Genomic DNA, 19,127 nt, shown 5'->3' on the forward strand with positions numbered 1-19,127 from the left:
TAGATATGGGGTTTTGCTATGTTGCCCAAGCTGGTCTCGAACTCCTGGGCTCAAGTGATCCACCAGCCTCAGCCTCCCAAAAGTGCTGAGATTGCAGGCAGGAGCCACTGTGCCCAGCCAACTACACAGCTTTTAAGGCCCTTTGAAATGTGAACAATTTTCATCATTTTGCACTTAGAAATAAGCAGAATCTTAAAACTCCAACAGTGCTTCTGGTAGTCAACATGTTATCTCAGGGAAAGGCAGAAATGGGCAATAGGCTCTGCAATTTCAACCTTCGAAAGGTTAAAGAGTGAGTACCAGAATTTCCAGGCAAGACAGAGGATTCAACACAAGCACCTAATTATGCTCCCACCTGAAAACCTACTAGAACTACTGTAAGGAGATTTTTTTCAGCTTTATGGAGGTATGATTGTCAAATAAAAATGATATATATTCAAAGTAAACAATGTGATGTTTTGATGCACCTATTGTGCAGGATTTTTTTTTTTTTTTTTTTTTTTAGGTACAACCTTACAGGAATATAAGAAGAAACAGCAGCAATAATATTTTGAAAGAAAGGAAGAAGAAGTAGAAAATCAACAATGGGAAAAACTAAGAATCAACCAAACCAACACCGGGCACCTCTAGGAAGTGGGGGTGAAGTGACACTAAAATAAATACAATTGGTTGAAAGTTTAAGGACTACTTGGATCCTGAGACACATATTTGAAGGTTTATACTCTATGGCAGATAGAAGAGGGCTCTGCATTGGAGGGCACAGGCACAGCTCTAAATGGTAGTACCATACCAAGAAGAGATTAAGGAAAAAATGCACACTGTGAATGCTGGGGCCCCTGTGTTCTTTCCCCACTTGGCTCTCACAATCATGGCAAAAGGCCTTTTACCCTTCAGTTTAAAACCCAAAACATTCTGTGGAAAGCCTGACTTATTCTAAAGATATCACAGGACTTAACCCAACACACGGCCAGGCCGTTGCAGGCCCAAGCATGATGTCAGCATGCTCCACCCTATTAAAAATAAGCAGATCGGGCGCCTGTAGTCCCAGCTACTCGGGAGGCTGAGGCAGGAGAATGGCGTGAACCCGGGAGGCGGAGCTTGCAGTGAGCTGAGATCCGGCCACTGCACTGCAGCTTGGGCGACAGAATGAGACTCCGTCTCAAAAAAAAATAACAACAACAATAAAAATAAGCAGATCAGCATATATCGGAGAAAAGCCTTTTACAAGGAAGATTAACACAGAAAAAACTATCTTGAAGTAAATAATGCGGGAACGGAAGATGACAGTACCTTCAGAGATGAGAAGATACAAGATATAAGACAAGAATAAGAGACTACAAAAAAAGATTTGGGGAACAAAAGAGCTCTTAAAATTAAAAAACTTGACAGAAAGTTTATTCTTTTTCAACAGAAGGGTTGGAAGATAAAGTTTAGAAACTGCCCTGGAAAGAGCAAAAACAGATTTAAGAGCAAAGGCATAAAAGCAAGTGTACCAGTCCAGGAGGTCCAAGAGCTAAACAAAAGGGGCTCTAAGCAGAAGAAAGCAGGGAGAATCACAGTCCCCAAGCGGAGTTGCCGTTCTGAAAGAAGCCAGCCAGGGCCAGTACTGTCCAAGAAAAACTTCTGTCAAGGCACCTAACTGAAACTTCAGAGCACAGAGGCTAGAGGCTAGAAAATTCCTATAGTCTTATGATTTCAAATTTCTGAAGGTAGAATTCTACATTCAGCCAAACTTGTAAACAAGTATGAGGTAGAATAAAGACTCTATCCATGCAAAAATTAATTCTAAGGTGTTACAGGATTCAACAAAATGAGCTGCATCAGTATCATCAGATTTCTCACTGCTGGAGAAGAGAAATACGAACACTGAGGGAAGGCTAAAAAGAAACCACTGGAGTTGGTTTAGAACTGGAGGCATCTGTAGATGTGCAGCTAGTGACAGGAATATGCTCTGAGAAATGTGTCATTAGGCAGTTTTGTACGATCATAAAGTGTACTTCCACACACCTAGATGGTGTGCCCTACTACACACCTAAGCTATGTGGTGTAGCCTACTGTTCCTACACTACAAATCCACGCAGTTACTGCAGGGAATACTGTAGGCAACTGCACAACAACGGTAAGTACTTGAGCATCTAAGCACAGAAAAGGTACAGTCAAAATATGGTATAAAAGATAAAAAATGGTACACCCATAAAGGGCACTTACCATGAATGGAGCTGGCAAGACTGAAGTTGCTTTGGGTGAGTGAGTGGTTAGTGAACGTGAAAGCTTAAGACATTACTGTCCACTTTCATATCCCTGGCAGCAGAGTTTGTTTACACCAGCACCACCACCAACAGGAGTAACATGTTATAGTATGTTACAAGGTCACTAGGCTATAGAAACTTTTCAGCTCCATTATTTTGTAGGACCACCATCATATATGTCATCCACTGTTGACTGAAACACCCGGTCTCTACTAAAAATACAAAAAATTAGCCGGGTGTGGTGGGAGGCACCTGTAGTCCCAGTTACTCGGGAGGCGGAGGCAGGAGAATGGCATGAACCTGAGAGGCGGAGCTTGCAGCGAGCTGAGATTGTGCCACTGCACTCCCGCCTGGGCGACAGAGCCCGACTCCATCTCAAAAAAAAAAATAAAAATAAAAAAATAAAGAATAAAAAAATTATAAAAAGAAGACATGTGACTCTATGCGTATTTCCTAGTTCTGTACGCTGAAAGGGCCCAGAAGTCATGAGACCCCTACAGCAGTGAGTAACTCCGAGCTACTCTTACTAAATGCCCAATCCCCAGACTGAGGCAAAGAAATGACACGGTGCACCCAGGACATCTTACTGTGCTGGAAAATGCAAAGCACTCAAGAACTGATGGAAACGTCACAAAGGACAAAGAAACTATAGATATAGAAACCAGCTAAATCTGGAAACATCTAAGCAAAATAATCATGAATAATAACTCACTGAACAAAATCATCCAGGAGTTCATACTGACAAATGAACGGGAAAAGGGGAAGCTCTTGAGTTCAGTATCCTCCCCATCAAAAAAAGGCTAGAAAATAGCCATCATAGTAACAACTTAGGCAGGATTCCTAGATAAATGAATGCTAAAACTAGGGGTTCAAGTTTGATGAGAAATAGGTTATTTACATGGTTTTTAAGTATCCCCCCACTAATTACGTATTACCAAAGGGAAAAAATAGTAACATGGGAGAAACCTGGTGGACACCACCTTAACCAAGTATCAAAGTTACTATCAACAATAATGGGACAACACATCCAATGTCTCCTAATGTGAAGCTTTAGGGGTGTAGCATCACTTTTGTATTTCTGCCAAAAATGCATATTGTGAATCTAATCAAGAGGGAACAGATAAACCCAAACTGAAAAGGGACAGTCACAAAATGATTGGCCTGTATTACTTTAAAAATGTCAATATAGGCTGCGCATGGTGGCTCGCGCCTGTAATTCCAGCACTTTGGGAAGCCGAGGAGGGTGGGATCACCTGAGGTCAGGAGTTCAAGACCAGCCTGGCCAACATGGCAAAACCACATATCTACTAAAACTACAAAAATGAGCCAGGTGTGGTGGCGAGAGCCTGTAATCCCAGCTACTCAAGAGGCTGAGGCACGAGAATTCTCAGAGACAAAGGCTACAGTGAGCCAAGATCACACCACTGTATTCCAGCCTGGGCGACAGAGCAAGTCACATTTTCTGCCCCACCCCCACCAAAAAAAACAGTCAGTACTGTGAAAGACAAAAGCCAATAAGTGATCCAGATTAAAGGAGGCAAAAGACATAAAAGCTAAACGCAATGAACTGGCTTCTGAAAGGGGGGAAAAACCTGCTATAAAGATATTACTGGACCCAGGAATATTTGAATAGTCTTTTGATTCAAAATCACTGTTTCTGTCCAGAGTTTGATAATTATGAGTGACTGTTCTTAAGAAATATACACACAAAGTACTCAGGGAGTAAAGGGGCACGATGTCTGCAAATAGTATCTCAAATGGTTCAGAAAAAATATTTACGCTTCAGAAGAATGGCAAAGCCAATGTGGCAGGCAGTATGTTAACCCCTGGTGAGCCTGGATGAAGTCAATTCCTAAATTCCTCATTCCATTCTTAACAACTTTCCTGTAACTTGAAATTTCAAAATTAGAAGTGAAAAAATTAAGAATATTTTAATTTACTCTATGTTTTACATATAATCCTATTCTCAGTCAATACCTGTGAGTCAGTGTTTACAAAGATTTAAAATGTCAAAAATGAGTAGAGGGAAACTCACTGGAAACCATTCATGGGCCAAGGGCAAAAGAAACTGAGGTACAAACTCTTTTTCAACTCTGAGACCCAGAACACTACATCGTGGAGGTGTTCATACTGAAAATACTTAGTCACAGAAATATAAATTTTTCATTTTATTCAAAGTTGGTACAGAATTGCTAACATTTCCATAAAATAATTACTATACTTCAGTTACAGGACAAAATACCACAGAAAGGAATGTACTTTGCAAGAAATGTAGTTCATCTTAAGTTTCCAAATACTTCTGAAGGCTAATGCAGCAGCTGGCAAAATAACACACAGTACACAAGGAACACTGTATTTTACAGAGTCAGTAATGAAAACTGACAGCTCTTTAGCAGATATGCTTCATTTTTTTTTTCATTTTTTAAACAATAACACTTTCAAAAACACATGAAACCAAGATCATACATGTTTACAATTTTAAAAAATCAGATTGTACACAGTAGGTTAGAATAGACAAGTTAGAACTGTCATGATTTTAACAATCTTAAATCTACAATTTCAACTCTACTCCTTTCAATATAGAAATAACCTGCTTTATACCAAATTCTACTTTCTGTTTGCAACTAAAACACTGTACAATGAGATGGATCCAATTAGTCAAACCTTAAAATTAAAAAAGCTGTGAACAACAGAGGGTAAACTGGAAATCCACTTACAATTCAAAAAACTCACTAATAACAAAATTAATGTTCATCAACTTCATTTATAATCACATTTGGTCTACAATGTCTAACAAAAATGACACATGTACACAATACACACCCCCAGTGTACTAACTGGTCTCTTACAAAAAATCTGAACAAAACATCATAAGCAGGACACTGGGAAGAACATTTTTCAATGTAGACATCTTTTAAAAATGCATTAATACTTACATATCAAAATTACTAGATAAAAGCAGCAGCACTCTGCTGACATTTGGCTTAAAAATAAATGAATGAATGAAGCAATTTCACAGGATATTATTAGAAAAAGAATTGGTTTTCTTCTTGAAGAAGACTACTAACTTTTGCACAGCAACTATTTTTGATACCCATCTTATCAAAAAGAAAAAAAAAGCACTGAGAAGTGTAACACAGTTCATACGTGATTGCCAATATGGGTCTGGACAAAAGAAAATGGAATGTCCAAGCAAAGAATGGGTAAATCCCTGCTCTACTTCTGAACTCTGCTGGCAATCTAGAAACTGAAGCAGTAACAGTGGGGGAAAGCAACGGAACAAATTCCATACCATCATCTGACACTAACGGAGTATGGCATTATTTAAAAAAAATAAAGCTTTTGCATTTTAATAACCCCACAGAAAAGTCTATGAGCAAAAGACTTGATCTGTTTGCCACTCAAAAGTTAGAGATCTCACAGTGAAATTAGAAAACTCTAATTATACATATTTACACTGCTAGGACTACTTTTCACCTAGGCTAATTAAAGCAGTTCTCCATGAAATTATAAATGAAAGGCATTTCTGCCAAAGAAATCTCCAGAAGCATTCTTTTGTACACTTCTAACAAACTATCTTAAATTTAAAAACATGTAAAGGTACAGAACACATAGTATGTAGGATTAACAGGTTGTAACAGCTTTAAATTATCACATATTGCTAAGCCAAGGATGTTACTCAAACTTCTTTTTCCTGCATTTCTGGTACTCTTCTTCCCCTCATCCCCCAGGCCTGAGGTTCTAAAATAATGTGGTAGGCTCATACCCGGCTAGCTTTTTGCTGGCAAGAATAATCTCTCCCTCAAAGTGTTCAGGTTAACTCTTCTAAAACATCTCATATTAGTCCACACCAGATATAGTCTTCCTTATAGATATATTAGAGTTGACCAAGTCTTTCCCTAAAGAGATAATTATATAAAAGAGTAGGAACAAAGGTAGTCATTTCTCTCCCATTCTGAGAATTACATCTTTTAACACATGGGCAAAATTTAAGACAAAGACATTCATTCATTCTTGATAAGCTACTCAGAGGTGAAGTGAGGAGGTGGAAAAGGGCAATGCTAAGTAGAAGAATATATGTTTTCTTCTGCACACTAACAGATTTCATCTCATCTAGACTAGAAGAGGGTTAATGGGACAGGTGAAAGAATCCTCTCCATCCCACTGTGAAAAGCAAAGTAGCACCTCTAGCAAATCTGCTTCAGAATTAGTCTGATGCTCAGAACACTCAGATAAAATTATTCTTTACTAAAATGAAGCACAGTCAACTATAGGAAAAAAATAAAGGTAACTTCATCTCTCACATACAAACATACACAAAAAAATCAAAAACAAGTAGTATTTGCCCTGTTAAAGTATGACTTTCTGCATGTTTAGGGGGGCACTGTTGATAAGAGGTAATATTTCTTAAAAGATTTAAGATTTTTTTACAAAAAACCCCAATGACACTACAGCTTAAAGCAGAAATGTGTCACCTGTTTCACCCACCAAAAACCTAGACATCCATCCTGTGTCTCCAGTTTCAGGTTGCAGTAAAAAGCCCTCAAACCCCATTTTAGCTAGTAACCCCCAAATATAATTTTGGTATTCTTGATATTTATATTCTCTCCCTCTATCAATGTGGTACAAACTTATTGAGATTATTCCTTTGGATCCCGTACCATTAGGACCAGTTTAGATACTGCATTGTCTTGGGCTTATCAATACTGTAGTCCTCATAGCAACTCTGAGACAAATACCTGGTGGCCTTTATGACTGGCACTTATGGAATACAGAGAATACTATTAATCTTGTGCTTTCTATGTGTGGATACACTAATGTGTGAACACGATTTTGTGCTTTCTATGGACTTTAGCTTTCTATCATGGAATATAAACTGTTGTCACGTACCTGTTCTCAGATATACCTATCAACCTACAATGGAAAAACAACAAAATTAAGATCACAGAACATAAGTAACTTTAAATTTTTAATTATGGATATAAAAGAAACAACATTTAGGCTGCAACACAAATACAGAACTACCTGGTTTCACTGAACCTGAATAAAGGCTGCAAGTAAAGTATGTAAATATAATGCATGTGTATTTTTTTTTTTACTTCCTTCACTAGTTATGACAAAAGGAATAACAAATACAAATTTTCTGTTAAGAACGGAAAGGTGCAAACAAGCAGAGTCAATACTGGTAACCAGAAGGCACTAATCCAAATACGTAAATTTCATAAGCTGGTTATATTATGGAATACCACATATACTGGCCTTTGCCAGTTTGGGATTTCTACAATAGCAATAAGCCTCGTTTCTATTTCCAATTATAACAACAAAAAGATGAGTTACTAGTGAACATTCCACTTACAGAAGTCTAGGCTACGTTGATAAATTGAAAACTTATCTAGACTACTCTGTCCAAGAGCAATAAAAAGTAAACACTCTTTTATCCAGCAGCACTAGGAAACAGGGTGAATTTACTAAGATAAATTAGGTTGGGGATAGCTACTGCCAACTTGTGCCGTTGTCGAATTCACTGTAATAAGTATTCCTCTTACTGACAGAGCTCTGAACGTAAACAACCTAGAAGTGAGGCATAGAGCTTCAGTATCATGGGCAACAACTGTTACCGTGCTTTTCGGTGGTACGGAGCAAAACCACTGTTCCTACACGACGAAGAATCTGAGACCACTGTGTTTTGTCTTGATTTGCTTGCTCTTCAGCTGCTTACTTTACTCTAGCATCCTTTCTCTTCAAGCAGGCTGTGAACCCAGGTAACCAAATTTAAGAGTCATCACATAAAGTAAGGTTATTGGTTTAAGTCAACAGCCTCAGATTATGTATGGTACTGCCCAAAAAGTAAAGTGTACAAGATTAGCAATGATATGGATACACCAGTTTTTGTTTATTTCTGAATGAAAGACTATATGCCAATGGTTAGCGTTGTTGGTTACCAGATAAATTAGGTGCTTACCCCAAAACAAAAAAGCTAATCCCTCTTTTTATAAAGAAGTTTAGATGGAAACAGAAACACAAATTACATCAATTCTCACAACATTCCTTTAAAGGTGAATCAATAATTTAAAGCCTTATTCTCAGCATCGGAGAGAGAGAAGTTTAAATAAAAACATTATAAGTAGCTGAACAGCTAAAGTATTCCAACAGAAGACAGTCTGACAAAAACATTCCATTTTAAGTGACCTTGAGAGAAGAAAAAGATTTGCAGTCCTAAGTTAACCAAGTCTAGCAATCGAAAGATTACTTTTTCACAGTCCAGCCCCATACCTTCCAGTACAAAAGGGTTCCTCTGTATGCCAACTAATTCCAAATTTTTACTTTTACTGAAAAAAACCTTTTTTTGGCATCAAAACAAACTCCATTGTTTCTCTGCACTCTGACACCATCATTTCAAAGGGGCTCACATAAATGATCACTACTGCTCTCTCCCTAATTTTTGAAAAAGGAATTCTGAGAATAAAATAGTGCTTTTATTATTAGCCAACACAAAGTGTGAGAAAATCATTCTCGAGAATTAACATTTTAAGCTAACAGAAATTCAGTATACCTAAAGCATAATTATATTTAATGAATCATTATTTGGATCTAAAAGTCCTCAATCCTGGGGCAAAATGGCACTTTCACACATCATGCGAATATGCCTTAAAGTGAACTAAGCTGACAAATCAAAATTTGAATTTGCTAAGTGCTGAAAAGACTAGGTGTACAACTGACACAGCAATGTGAAGGAAGACAAAGAGAAAGACCAGTCTCTCTGAATGGTAAGTGGGCATATACACATATAGAAATATATCCCATTTGTAAAGAAGTCTGCTCAGGCTATTATCAACACTGAAATGCCTTCAACAACCTAGCACCTGGCTAATGCAAAATCTTACAAATACTGAAGCCTCAAAGCATTTTTCCACTAAATTATCTCTACTGTATTAACAAACTTTGTACTTTATAATGCTCAAACATCAAATCAGGGTTTAACGAGCTGAATCTTATTTATTAGTGCCCTAATTTATATGGGGAGGAGTTTAAAGTAGCTGAGAACCAAGGTGCTTCAAGCTCCAGAATCCAATGAAAATGATTCTACATATGCAGATTTTAAGCTAATATTTGTTGTCTTTTACTAACGGGCTAATGTCTGTGTCACCCAGGTACTTATCTCACTTAATCATTTTTCTGATTTCTTAGGAAAATTCTGTCCTGGCAAGTCTCTGTAGTCACATAATTTAACAGGAATGGTGTTGTGTACATCTCTCTACTCAAACCTAGGAAACAGTGAGGTGTCACCACCAGCGACCCATGTGATCCCCTTCCAGTCATCATGCCGCTGATGAAAATGAGCCAGGGGAATCAACATAAGGTAACCCTGTAAGCTTTAACACTGCCAAGCAGGAACAGGGAAGACCTGACCGGTGAGTAACAAATAACTGAATAGCCAGTAAGCCACTTTATTTGGTGGTAAAGAATGAAAATAACCCATAGGCTACACCAAATGATATTCAAAGTCAGAGGGGAAGCTCCATATGCCCACTACAGAGAAAATAAGCCATGGACTGCGAATACAGACTCAATTGGCCCTCACAAGACTGAACCCCTTGCTTAGCCTCAGAAGTGCATAACAACTCCCTCAACTCAGTTATTCTTAAAATGTGAAGTTGCAGAGTGATAGGTCCCAGGCTAATTTCTTGAGGTACCATCCCTAAAAGCTATGGCTACATGACCATGGCCAGCCTCTTTGTGCCAAAGACAATAGATCCTTTGAGCCAAGTGAAAAGGAAGCCCTGGGAGATAAGATCTATTGAATTTAGGCCAAAGGACACAGCACCGCTGCTATTGCTTGATGCTTCTCTTATCTAAAGACAAAGCATAATTACCCCCGGGAAAGAATAGCTGGTGAAAAAGAAATTGGCTCAAGTGTTTACTCTCTGGGGGTGGCAGAACAGAATATTCTTAAAGATTACCAGGGAAATTAGAGGTCCCACAAAATACGCAATGATCATCCTGCATACCAATGTAATATGCCCTTCTCATCAGATCTTGGGACGAAAATTGCCTGAGAAGACTAAAGTCTAAGAACTGGGGATACCATTAACACTTGGTAAGACATTTATTTTTCTCTACCTTCCAAGACCAGTGTCCTCACCTCATTTTGACTTTTAGCTATTCTAGTCAATATCAATCTTCAATTCTGAACCTTAGCTTGAGCTAATATAAAAATATACACATGTTAATGTCTAAAGACCAATGTCATCATTTAGGACCCATTTAATCAGTGTAAAGTATGAACACTTTGCTAGCTTAAGACAGTCCATGTATCATTCCAGAAACAATCATTCTAATGAAATATAGACTGGAGACTGGTCCCTGAATGAAGCTGCAATCAGCAATTCACAAACTTACTCGAGCACGTTATCTATTACTGGGAAGCAATAAGAAAGACAAGCTTCAGGGACTTTAGTCTAAATAAAGTGATGTTTATACTGGCAAGAATAAACAACTCTAATGAATATGCTAATAATCATTCCTTATTTACAGACTTTAGTACTCTAAACTTGACCTACTGCTATATACACACAGACACAAGATGATGTACCTTATGCATCTTACTAAGAGCAGAAAGAAGGTAGAGGGACCCTAATTCTCCAAACTATTAGGACTCAATGTTAAATAAAGGGAGAAAAAAAAATCACAAACACCTCCTATTCATTTACGCTGGATATGGAGGAGATAGAAAGGCTGCCCAGCCAATATGTCAATTATCACCGAATTACAAAGCAGTGTGGTTCAAAGAAAATTTTAGTTCTTACAACTTAATGTTAATTTGAAAAATCCAGGATCTTATTACTTTCCCAAACACCATAAGGTTGTCCCAAAGGAAGAACAGTTCCTTTGAGAAAATAGGACAAAACATTGACAAACCATTTGTCCAGACACATCTAAACAAACCATGAGACCAGAGACCTGGTTTCTGTTCTTCCCAAATAAGACTTCATAACCTTGAACATGTCGCAGCCTCAACCTCCAAACAAGAAAAGGATGATCTCTATCTATTTGGCCCCCAAATCATAAACCTCAAGAATAAAACTGACAAAAAATTTCTACAAGGCACTCTAGCAGTCTAAGCTCTTCAGATATACATGCTATTCATACATAAATTATTTTTTCATTTACAGACTCAGTCCATCAGCAAGCCTCCTGATCATGGGAAGACACTATGCTACCTGATGATTTCTAAAATTAACTTTGGACTAATCAAGTCCATCATAATGAAACTAGTTTATAGACTACAAAAAAATTAAAAACAAGACTGAGTTCAAAAATCTACAAAAGTATTTATGAAAGTAATTTCCCTAAATACAAGTCTAGTAAAATCATGCAATCTAAAAAGTATCAGAGATTAAAGAAAGTACATACATAATTTGCTTCCTTCATCTTTCATGGAGGACAAAGGACAGTGTTGAGTACACAAAGACACAGAAGTACGTAATCTGCAGAGCTTTTCTCTAGCATCTTTTGTACCCTGTACCCACTAGCTGCAAGTGGGTGCCAAGCCATGTCAAGTTAGAGTCCTATAATTACATAGTCCTGTAATACCCTCCATAAGACACACTACTAACCCCAAAAGTTCTTGTTTGGCACCTCTCAAACATGCTATCCATCCTACAGAAAGACTATATTGACAACCTAACAACAGCAAAGTGCGCACTGAGTTTTCTGTTACTGATGGCCAGCTTGCATTGGAATACCCTCATGCTCTAAGTCACTATAACAAAAACAGAGAGGCTGTGTACAGATGGCAAGTCTTTTGAGGAAAAGAAAAATCAGGGAAAAACTCGGCAAGGATGCAATACGATATGAGAATTAAATTTGCCCTCTAAAAATTCAACCTTGATATATCATGATCTAATCAAGTAGAGCAATCCAGCACACAAAGGCAGCGTCAGTTTTTCTTTAGGTTTCCGGACATATCTTCCAACTAGATCCACTTAGGAAGGCATTTGGCTAATAATTTTTCCAAATAACAAGAACAAAGCTAGAAAATTAGCAGAATATATGAGTAATCATCTGATTAGCATAAGTTAATCAAACACTGCTTAGGGGCTGGTCCTTTCCAAACTGTATGAACAACCTTAATATGATCAATAAATATGGGGATCATCAGCAACATTTACTTCATTTTCTCCCCCATAATCATTTAACAATACAATCATGACATGTAACTTTACAGGCAGACTTGTTGGTCATTTCAGTATGGTTCACTTAAACTTGAAAGTAGAAAGAAAAAAAAAGGAACTGGAACAAAGTTTTTCCCTAACATTCCATACTGGTGGTACAAAAATACCTACAGGAACACATTCTTTCTTTTGGCAATCAGAATCCGTAGGCTCATGCTAACAAAATGAACCTGGCAAACGAACTTGTCCTGAAACAAGTATCACACAAGCACATTCGATTTTCAGTACATAACTGATTGTACAATGTCTAAGAAGTAAGTTTTTCTTAATGGTAGGAGGGCTTACAGAGACAGAAAAAAAATTTAGAAATGAGCAAATCTTCTACTTCAGGGTAAGAAGGTCTGCCAAGACTTGGCAGTGCAGACAGTATACCTTAATTCATGGTAACTTAACATATATTCTGCTCTAAGTGCTCTGTGAGAATAATTGGTCTCTCCTTACTTTGGTATGCAAAATTTAAAACCACATTTGCACAATTCAGTCTGTTAGGTTTTGCTTCACTTAAGTTGAAGATTTACTTTCATCCATCTCTGGGAAAATAAAGTCTTGTAAATAGATGATTTTCTGCTAAGTAAAATTTGGCTAAAACCTACAGCGTAAACAATGCCTGAGAGATGCAACAGTTACATAACTTTTTTTCCCCAAAGACCAGTCAGTATTGTCTTAAGTTAGTGTCTCACCATATCCTTAAGTTCATAAGGAGAAATAAACAAACATGAAAATTCCAAGTGAACACACAGCAAAAAGTCCAATATTTAGTATTATTTTAACTTGCCGAGTCTCTTCTAGCATCTGTAAACAAACAGCCTCCTCCTCCATCAGGTCTCTGAGACTCCTCTTGCTGAGGCTCTTACTTTTAAAGCCACAAAACCAGTCTATGAACTTCCAGTACCGACCTCCATCCTCCGTTTCTTTCTTTCTCTCTTTCTCACCCATGAGAGCTGCTTGCCCATTGGAGTAAGCATCAACTGGTGTTTCTGCCTCTGAATGACCTAAAGATGCCACTGGGTTGCCCTCCTCTCTGCAGGTTACCAACAGATTAACATCTTCAGGTTGAAGGCCCTTAATGCTGTCTTCAGATTTCCCATTGGGAATGACGTGGTTGATGGTCTCATTATTCTCACTGCATCTCAGAATGCTCTTTTCTTGCATTTTGTATGGTTCCTCTTTCGGGGAGCAGCTCTCCTTCACCACCAGGTTCTTCTTAGACCAAAAGGTGGTGGTACGAATCTGTTCCTTTGTGGGAGGTGGTGTGAGAAGGCTCACAATTACAGTAATGAGTCCCGTGACCCAAAACAATCCTGTGGCCACATACATATAATGGATGTCTTTGATGAAGCCTGGCCTATTATCAGGTTGGTCACATTCTGGGGCACGGTAGGCAAAGGCCAGTATCAAACGGACTGCTCCAAGAACAAAGCCAGCCATTCCACCATAGAAAGCCCCTTGTTCATTGCAGCGCTTCCAGAAAATTGCCAGCAGGAACAAGGCTGCCACTGGGGGTGTCAGGTAATCTGCTACCTCCTGAATATAAAGGTACATCTGGCCTCCTTGCATCTCCACGATGATTGGCACCCATGCTATGCTGATCACCACCATAAATGCCACAAATATCCTCCCCACAATCATTAACTCCCGGGAGCTTGCGCTCTTGCGGATAAGTTTGTACACATCAAGGGTGAATATGGTACTGGCACTGTTAAAGATAGAGTCCAAGTCACTCATCAGAGCTGCAATCATCACTGCCATCATTAAGCCCCGAAGGCCCACAGGGACCAGCTTCATCACCAGGCGTGGGTAAGCAATATTGGAGCAACCAGCTCTGCTTCCACACACTAGCATGCAGTGCTCTGGGTTGATGCAAGCTATGTCATCAGTAAACAGTATCCTGGAAATCATTCCTGGGACAACTATGATAAACATCGGCAGGAGCTTTAAGAAGCCAGCCATAAGAGTAGAGCCTTTGGCATGAGCAATGTTTTTGGCTGCAAGGACCCTCTGCACGATGACTTGGTCAGCACACCAGTACCATACTGAGGCTGGGGTCTGCCCAAGAATGAATCCAGGCCAAGGAACATCTTCATCTGTTGGATTCCGCAGCATTTTCAGGGCTTCTTTCTTAGGGTAGACATTACAAGAATTTGTGTTGGAAAGGTTGTATGTCAATAAGATGGAAGTGACATCGGGTGAGGCCAACATGTACCTTCTCTTAACTTCCTCAAACCCTCCAATCTCCATTATGCTAATAATCATAAGTGTAAGTGCCCCAATAATCATGAGCAGAGCCTGTAGAGTGTCTGTGTAGATCACTGCAACAAGGCCTCCGGTGACAGTCAGCAAAGCAGTCATGCCAATGAGCAGGATGACAGACACATAAAGATTCCAACCCAAAGACTCCTGGATAAAGAGGGCACCCGAATACAGATCCACTGAGAGCTTGGTGAAAATATAGAGAATCAGAGACAAGGCTGCAAAATAGACCTGAATCCTATGGCCACCAAATCGCTTGGACAAGTATTCAGGCATGGTATATACCCCTGACCGGATGTAAATTGGGATGAAAACCCATCCCAGAAGTTGTAAAAGCAGTAAGGCATTGAATTCCCATGCGCCCACTGCAAATCCACTTGCAGCTCCAGATCCTGCCAGCCCAATGAAGTGCTCACTCCCAATATTGCTCACAAACAGAGAGGCACCAATTGCTACCCAGGTCATAGAGCGCCCCGCCAAGAAGTATCCACTCACGGTGCTTCTATTAGATTTCCACATGGCAAAAAAACCAATGCACATGACCAGGATAAAATACAGGGCCACTATGGCAATGTCTGCTGTGTCCAGTACAGCTCTCATTCTGGTAACTTGTGAATAATAGCGTCCAATGACAGAAGTGTCCAACTTTATTTATTTTTAGTAACCCCAGCCAAGTCTGTAAACCATACGTGAACTGGACTACACAGAGCAACACAGCAGGTCAAAGTCTTTGTCCTTTGGTTTGCTGTCTTGATGGTGGTGGTTGTGATAAACTTTGAAGAAGACAGTTTAAATTTTCCGCTTCTTAATTGGGATTGAGAACTTAGCTCGTACTCTTAATCCACTCTCCACAAGACCATCAGCATTTACTCAGGTGCTGGAGGAGAAATTCTGAGTTGCAGCTAAGTCTAGTGAAGCCTACTGTACCAACCCTGCAAGGCAGCAAAGACAAAAGACAAAGATTGAATTAGAGAAGGGTCTCACCACGTGATGAGGAAACTTTCAGTCTAGCAAACATGGCGCAACAAGACATTCTTTATAAAAAGAAAAAAATTTTAAATACACTTCAGTTCCACAGGAAAGAGCAACCTATATGATCACAGCTGATACTTATGTCAGTGAGAACATTAATCATTTTGAACTAAGGACAAAAATTCATCAAACTCATAACTAAGTGGCCTAACTTCAGCAGCTAACTGCCTACCACAGCTTTGCCCTTTCTTGCCTTACTGTGGTAGTCTCAGATTGGAACAGGTACTAAGATCTCAAAGCACCCTAAAGGGAAGAAAACACTAATTAATAATAAGGGCACAAAAATGAAATCTTAAAATACTATGAATCCTAAGAGAGTATGGGCCTAACTTTATGGCCAGTTAGGGTCCTGGATGGAACTTGGTGGTGTTTACTAGATGTTATCATCTACCCTCAGAAAATTTAAATATAGAAAACCAAGTACTGCCCAGTCTCTGGAAATGTATTGTTATAAAGCTTCTTAAACTCCCGTAAATGGATATAGTAGTCATACAGTAACCTAGAACTTGTGAGACGTCCCCTGCCCTAATGGGAAACAAGATATTCCACACAAAACTAGAAATATCCAACTTACAAAACAACTCAAAAATTGTATTATTTCTGCCAGTTAGAAGATGCTGCAAGAAAATAAAAAGAAAACTTTAAAAGAGGTAATTTCCTTCTCTTCTTTTTCATCAGGCAGTATTTCCAAAAGAACCTCTGAGAGGATAACAGCACTGACGAAAGGTATGATTTTATTTAGTATTTTTTCCTTTAAATGCTTTTTGTTGAAGGGTATAGGGAAGCATAGAAAAGAGGGAAGAGGAGAAAAGTTTTCTGAAGACTAAAAAATGATTTATTATTATGTCCGCCAAACCTCAACAAAACAGACATTTGTTGACCATTAGATAAATCTTCAGTAGGACCATCAGGAATTTCTCAGTTCTGGATTAAGATAATCACTCTGCAAAACAGACATTTAAATTTACCTAAAATTAAACGTATTAATTTGATGTCTTTTCTCCTGAAAAAGAGACAAATACTGAATTTTCAAAGTTAATTGTAATTGTAGCTGACAGATCAATACGAAAAAACATTTTTATTCAACCTAATGGCTTCCACACATTAACTTCTAAATGATTTCTCCTTTTGCAGTAAGGCAACCTCAGAGCAAAATGTTTTTCCATGCTTTTTCTGATGAACCTAGGCATTTTCCTTTTAAGTCCTATAAATGATACTAAAGCTACCTCTTCTTAAAACTGTTCACAGCAGACCACAGTATTAGAAACTTTACAACACACTTCTCACTGACAAAAGGAGCTAAACATAATGCCTAGAGACTACTGCCCTACAAAATTAGGTTCTTAGGTCTAATGCAGAAAAAGCTGCCTGGATAGAAATGTCTCCATTCCATCTGCACGCCTTTTTAAAGCATTAAGCACTACAATAATTATACTATGACAAGTGATTTAAATGCTTTCTAAGTGTCAATGCCTGGCATAAATAAGATTGCCAGAGAAAAGCAAAAAAAAAAAAAAAAATCTATGACCACCTTCCCCACTCCCAAAAGTTTTCAAGTTTTTAAACAAATGCTTTGACATTATGTAGGAGGAATCATCTAAATTTTAAATAAAATCTAATCAGATGACTAGCAAACATTATTTCAAAGGGTACCTTTAAATGTTTCTGCATAAGGGAAACGTGTCAATTACAATGAAAACTGCTGTGTCAATTACAAGGAAAACTGCTGTTGGCAGTTATGAAACCCTGCCTCCAGGTCTCTCTGCTACCCAATAGCCATCCAAGTCATCCTCAGGCCACTTGTTTCAATTTTCAGAAGGCTACCTGGCTAATCAGGTAGCACTCTTCCCAATGGCAGTAGCAACCACGCTTTCCGAAGAAGGGAAAGAAAAACATTGGGTATTTCTGGTTTTATCTGGGGGGGAAATAGGGTGGGTTATGCCTCATAGTAGCTGCTGCAGCTTATTTGTTCAGAGAACAAAGTGCTCAAAAAGAAAACAAGCACTTCCTCAATCACTGGGAAGCACTGTTACTATCAGTAACACTGTTTTTCATTGTCAAATCTGATTTATGCAAGGTAGATATAGAAGCTATATTCTGCTGTCTGATGAATGCTCCAACTGCATGAAGTTCTCATGCTAGCCCTAACTCCTAACTTCTCCAGTAAAGTTGCTCTGCCCACAGGAGAGGTAGCAGAGAATAGCCTAACACTAGCTCAAGGCTGAATTCTCAACTCTCGGCCTAGGCTTCCTCAGATCCTTCAAAGCCACTGCGGACAGTTCCCTTCTCACTGGATACCATACCAGTCTGTGGGTAGGTTTCTAGATTTTTCCAACTTAAAATACATGCAGAGACCAGCACCTGGTAAAGACTGGAAAAGGAAAAACAAAACCAAAAACAGGTCAATTTAGTTTGTAGGAATATATAAAATACTATAATGCAATACAGCTATATTTTACACTCTAGTCATAGTCACAGCCTTGAATTTCAGTCTTTCAAGAGATAAACTGTACATTCCTTAAAAATGGTTCTGAATATACAGTATGTTTTATATATACATATGTTTTTCTTCCTTTTAAAGAAAAAAATACAATGAGCATTGTCCAGGGTTCCCTTATTTTTACAAGAATATACATGGAAGAATCTTCAGCTAACATGAGGCTTTTTAACTTGTATTTTTATATTTATATATGCCTATTGTCACAGTTCACCATTCAGGCAAACCTCTCAAGTAAAAATTGTAAGACAATAAAATAGGTACAGTTATGAAAAGCTTGTAAGTGGGCTCCTTGGTAGTCCATTTTCTTTTCTTAAAAAGCTTCTGTAATGGGAGTATACTTGTAAAATGCAAAAAGAAACAGTCCCCTAGTGGTGATGAGCAGATTGAGCCAAACACTGAATACACAAGTGCTTTGAAACACAGATTCCCCTTCTTCCCAAAAGAGAAGGCAGCCTTCTCAGAAAGTAGTATTTTATTGTTTTGCACAGAATCAGAATGCAGTTTTAGTTCTATTCCATGTATCTGGATAAATTAAATTGCAACTGAAGAATTAATCCAAATAGAGAGGTGTAAATATAAATATTTGCTGCATTTGACCAAATAGACCAAATAGAGACAAAAAGGTAAGACCAAATTTAAATAAACACTTCTTCAGGTGACATAACCATGTTGACCAAAATGTAATTAGTTATCATGACCAGATCTCTCTTGTACTATCTGAGTGACCATATCATTTATTTTCCAAACCAGAAAATTATTCTGGAACTATCTGTAAACTGCAGGATATATGGGCACACTATCAAAAAAAAAATAAATAATAAAAAATAATAAAATTTAAAATCACCTGCCATAAAAACCAAA

General features: G+C 38.4%; 2 protein-coding genes across 2 annotated transcripts in view; both read right to left on the reverse strand.

Moving 5' to 3' along the window:
• Positions 1-7,824, reverse strand: part of MRPS6 (mitochondrial ribosomal protein S6) — a 38,965-nt gene extending 31,141 nt beyond the window's left edge. Inside the window, exons 1-2 of the transcript XR_001002683.1 lie at positions 7,747-7,824; positions 7,140-7,163 (exon numbers count right to left, since the gene is read on the reverse strand). The gene's annotated coding sequence lies outside the window, so the exon portion shown is untranslated. The remainder of the gene's footprint in view (positions 1-7,139; positions 7,164-7,746) is intronic.
• Positions 7,825-12,151: 4,327 nt separating this feature from the next.
• Positions 12,152-15,900, reverse strand: SLC5A3 (solute carrier family 5 (sodium/myo-inositol cotransporter), member 3). Its single transcript, XM_011950039.1, has one exon. It carries the CDS (start codon positions 15,332-15,334, stop codon positions 13,178-13,180), a length of 2,157 nt encoding a protein of 718 aa, XP_011805429.1. The 5' UTR covers positions 15,335-15,900; the 3' UTR covers positions 12,152-13,177.
• Positions 15,901-19,127: the final 3,227 nt, after the last annotated feature.

Source organism: Colobus angolensis, unplaced genomic scaffold (assembly GCF_000951035.1).
Source record: "Colobus angolensis palliatus isolate OR3802 unplaced genomic scaffold, Cang.pa_1.0 Scaffold300, whole genome shotgun sequence".
NCBI lineage: Eukaryota > Metazoa > Chordata > Mammalia > Primates > Cercopithecidae > Colobus > Colobus angolensis.

Excerpts from the sequence above, each read along its gene's own strand:
- SLC5A3 (XM_011950039.1), bottom strand. The coding sequence starts at position 15,334 with ATGAGAGCTGTACTGGACACAGCAGACATTGCCATAGTGGCCCTGTAT.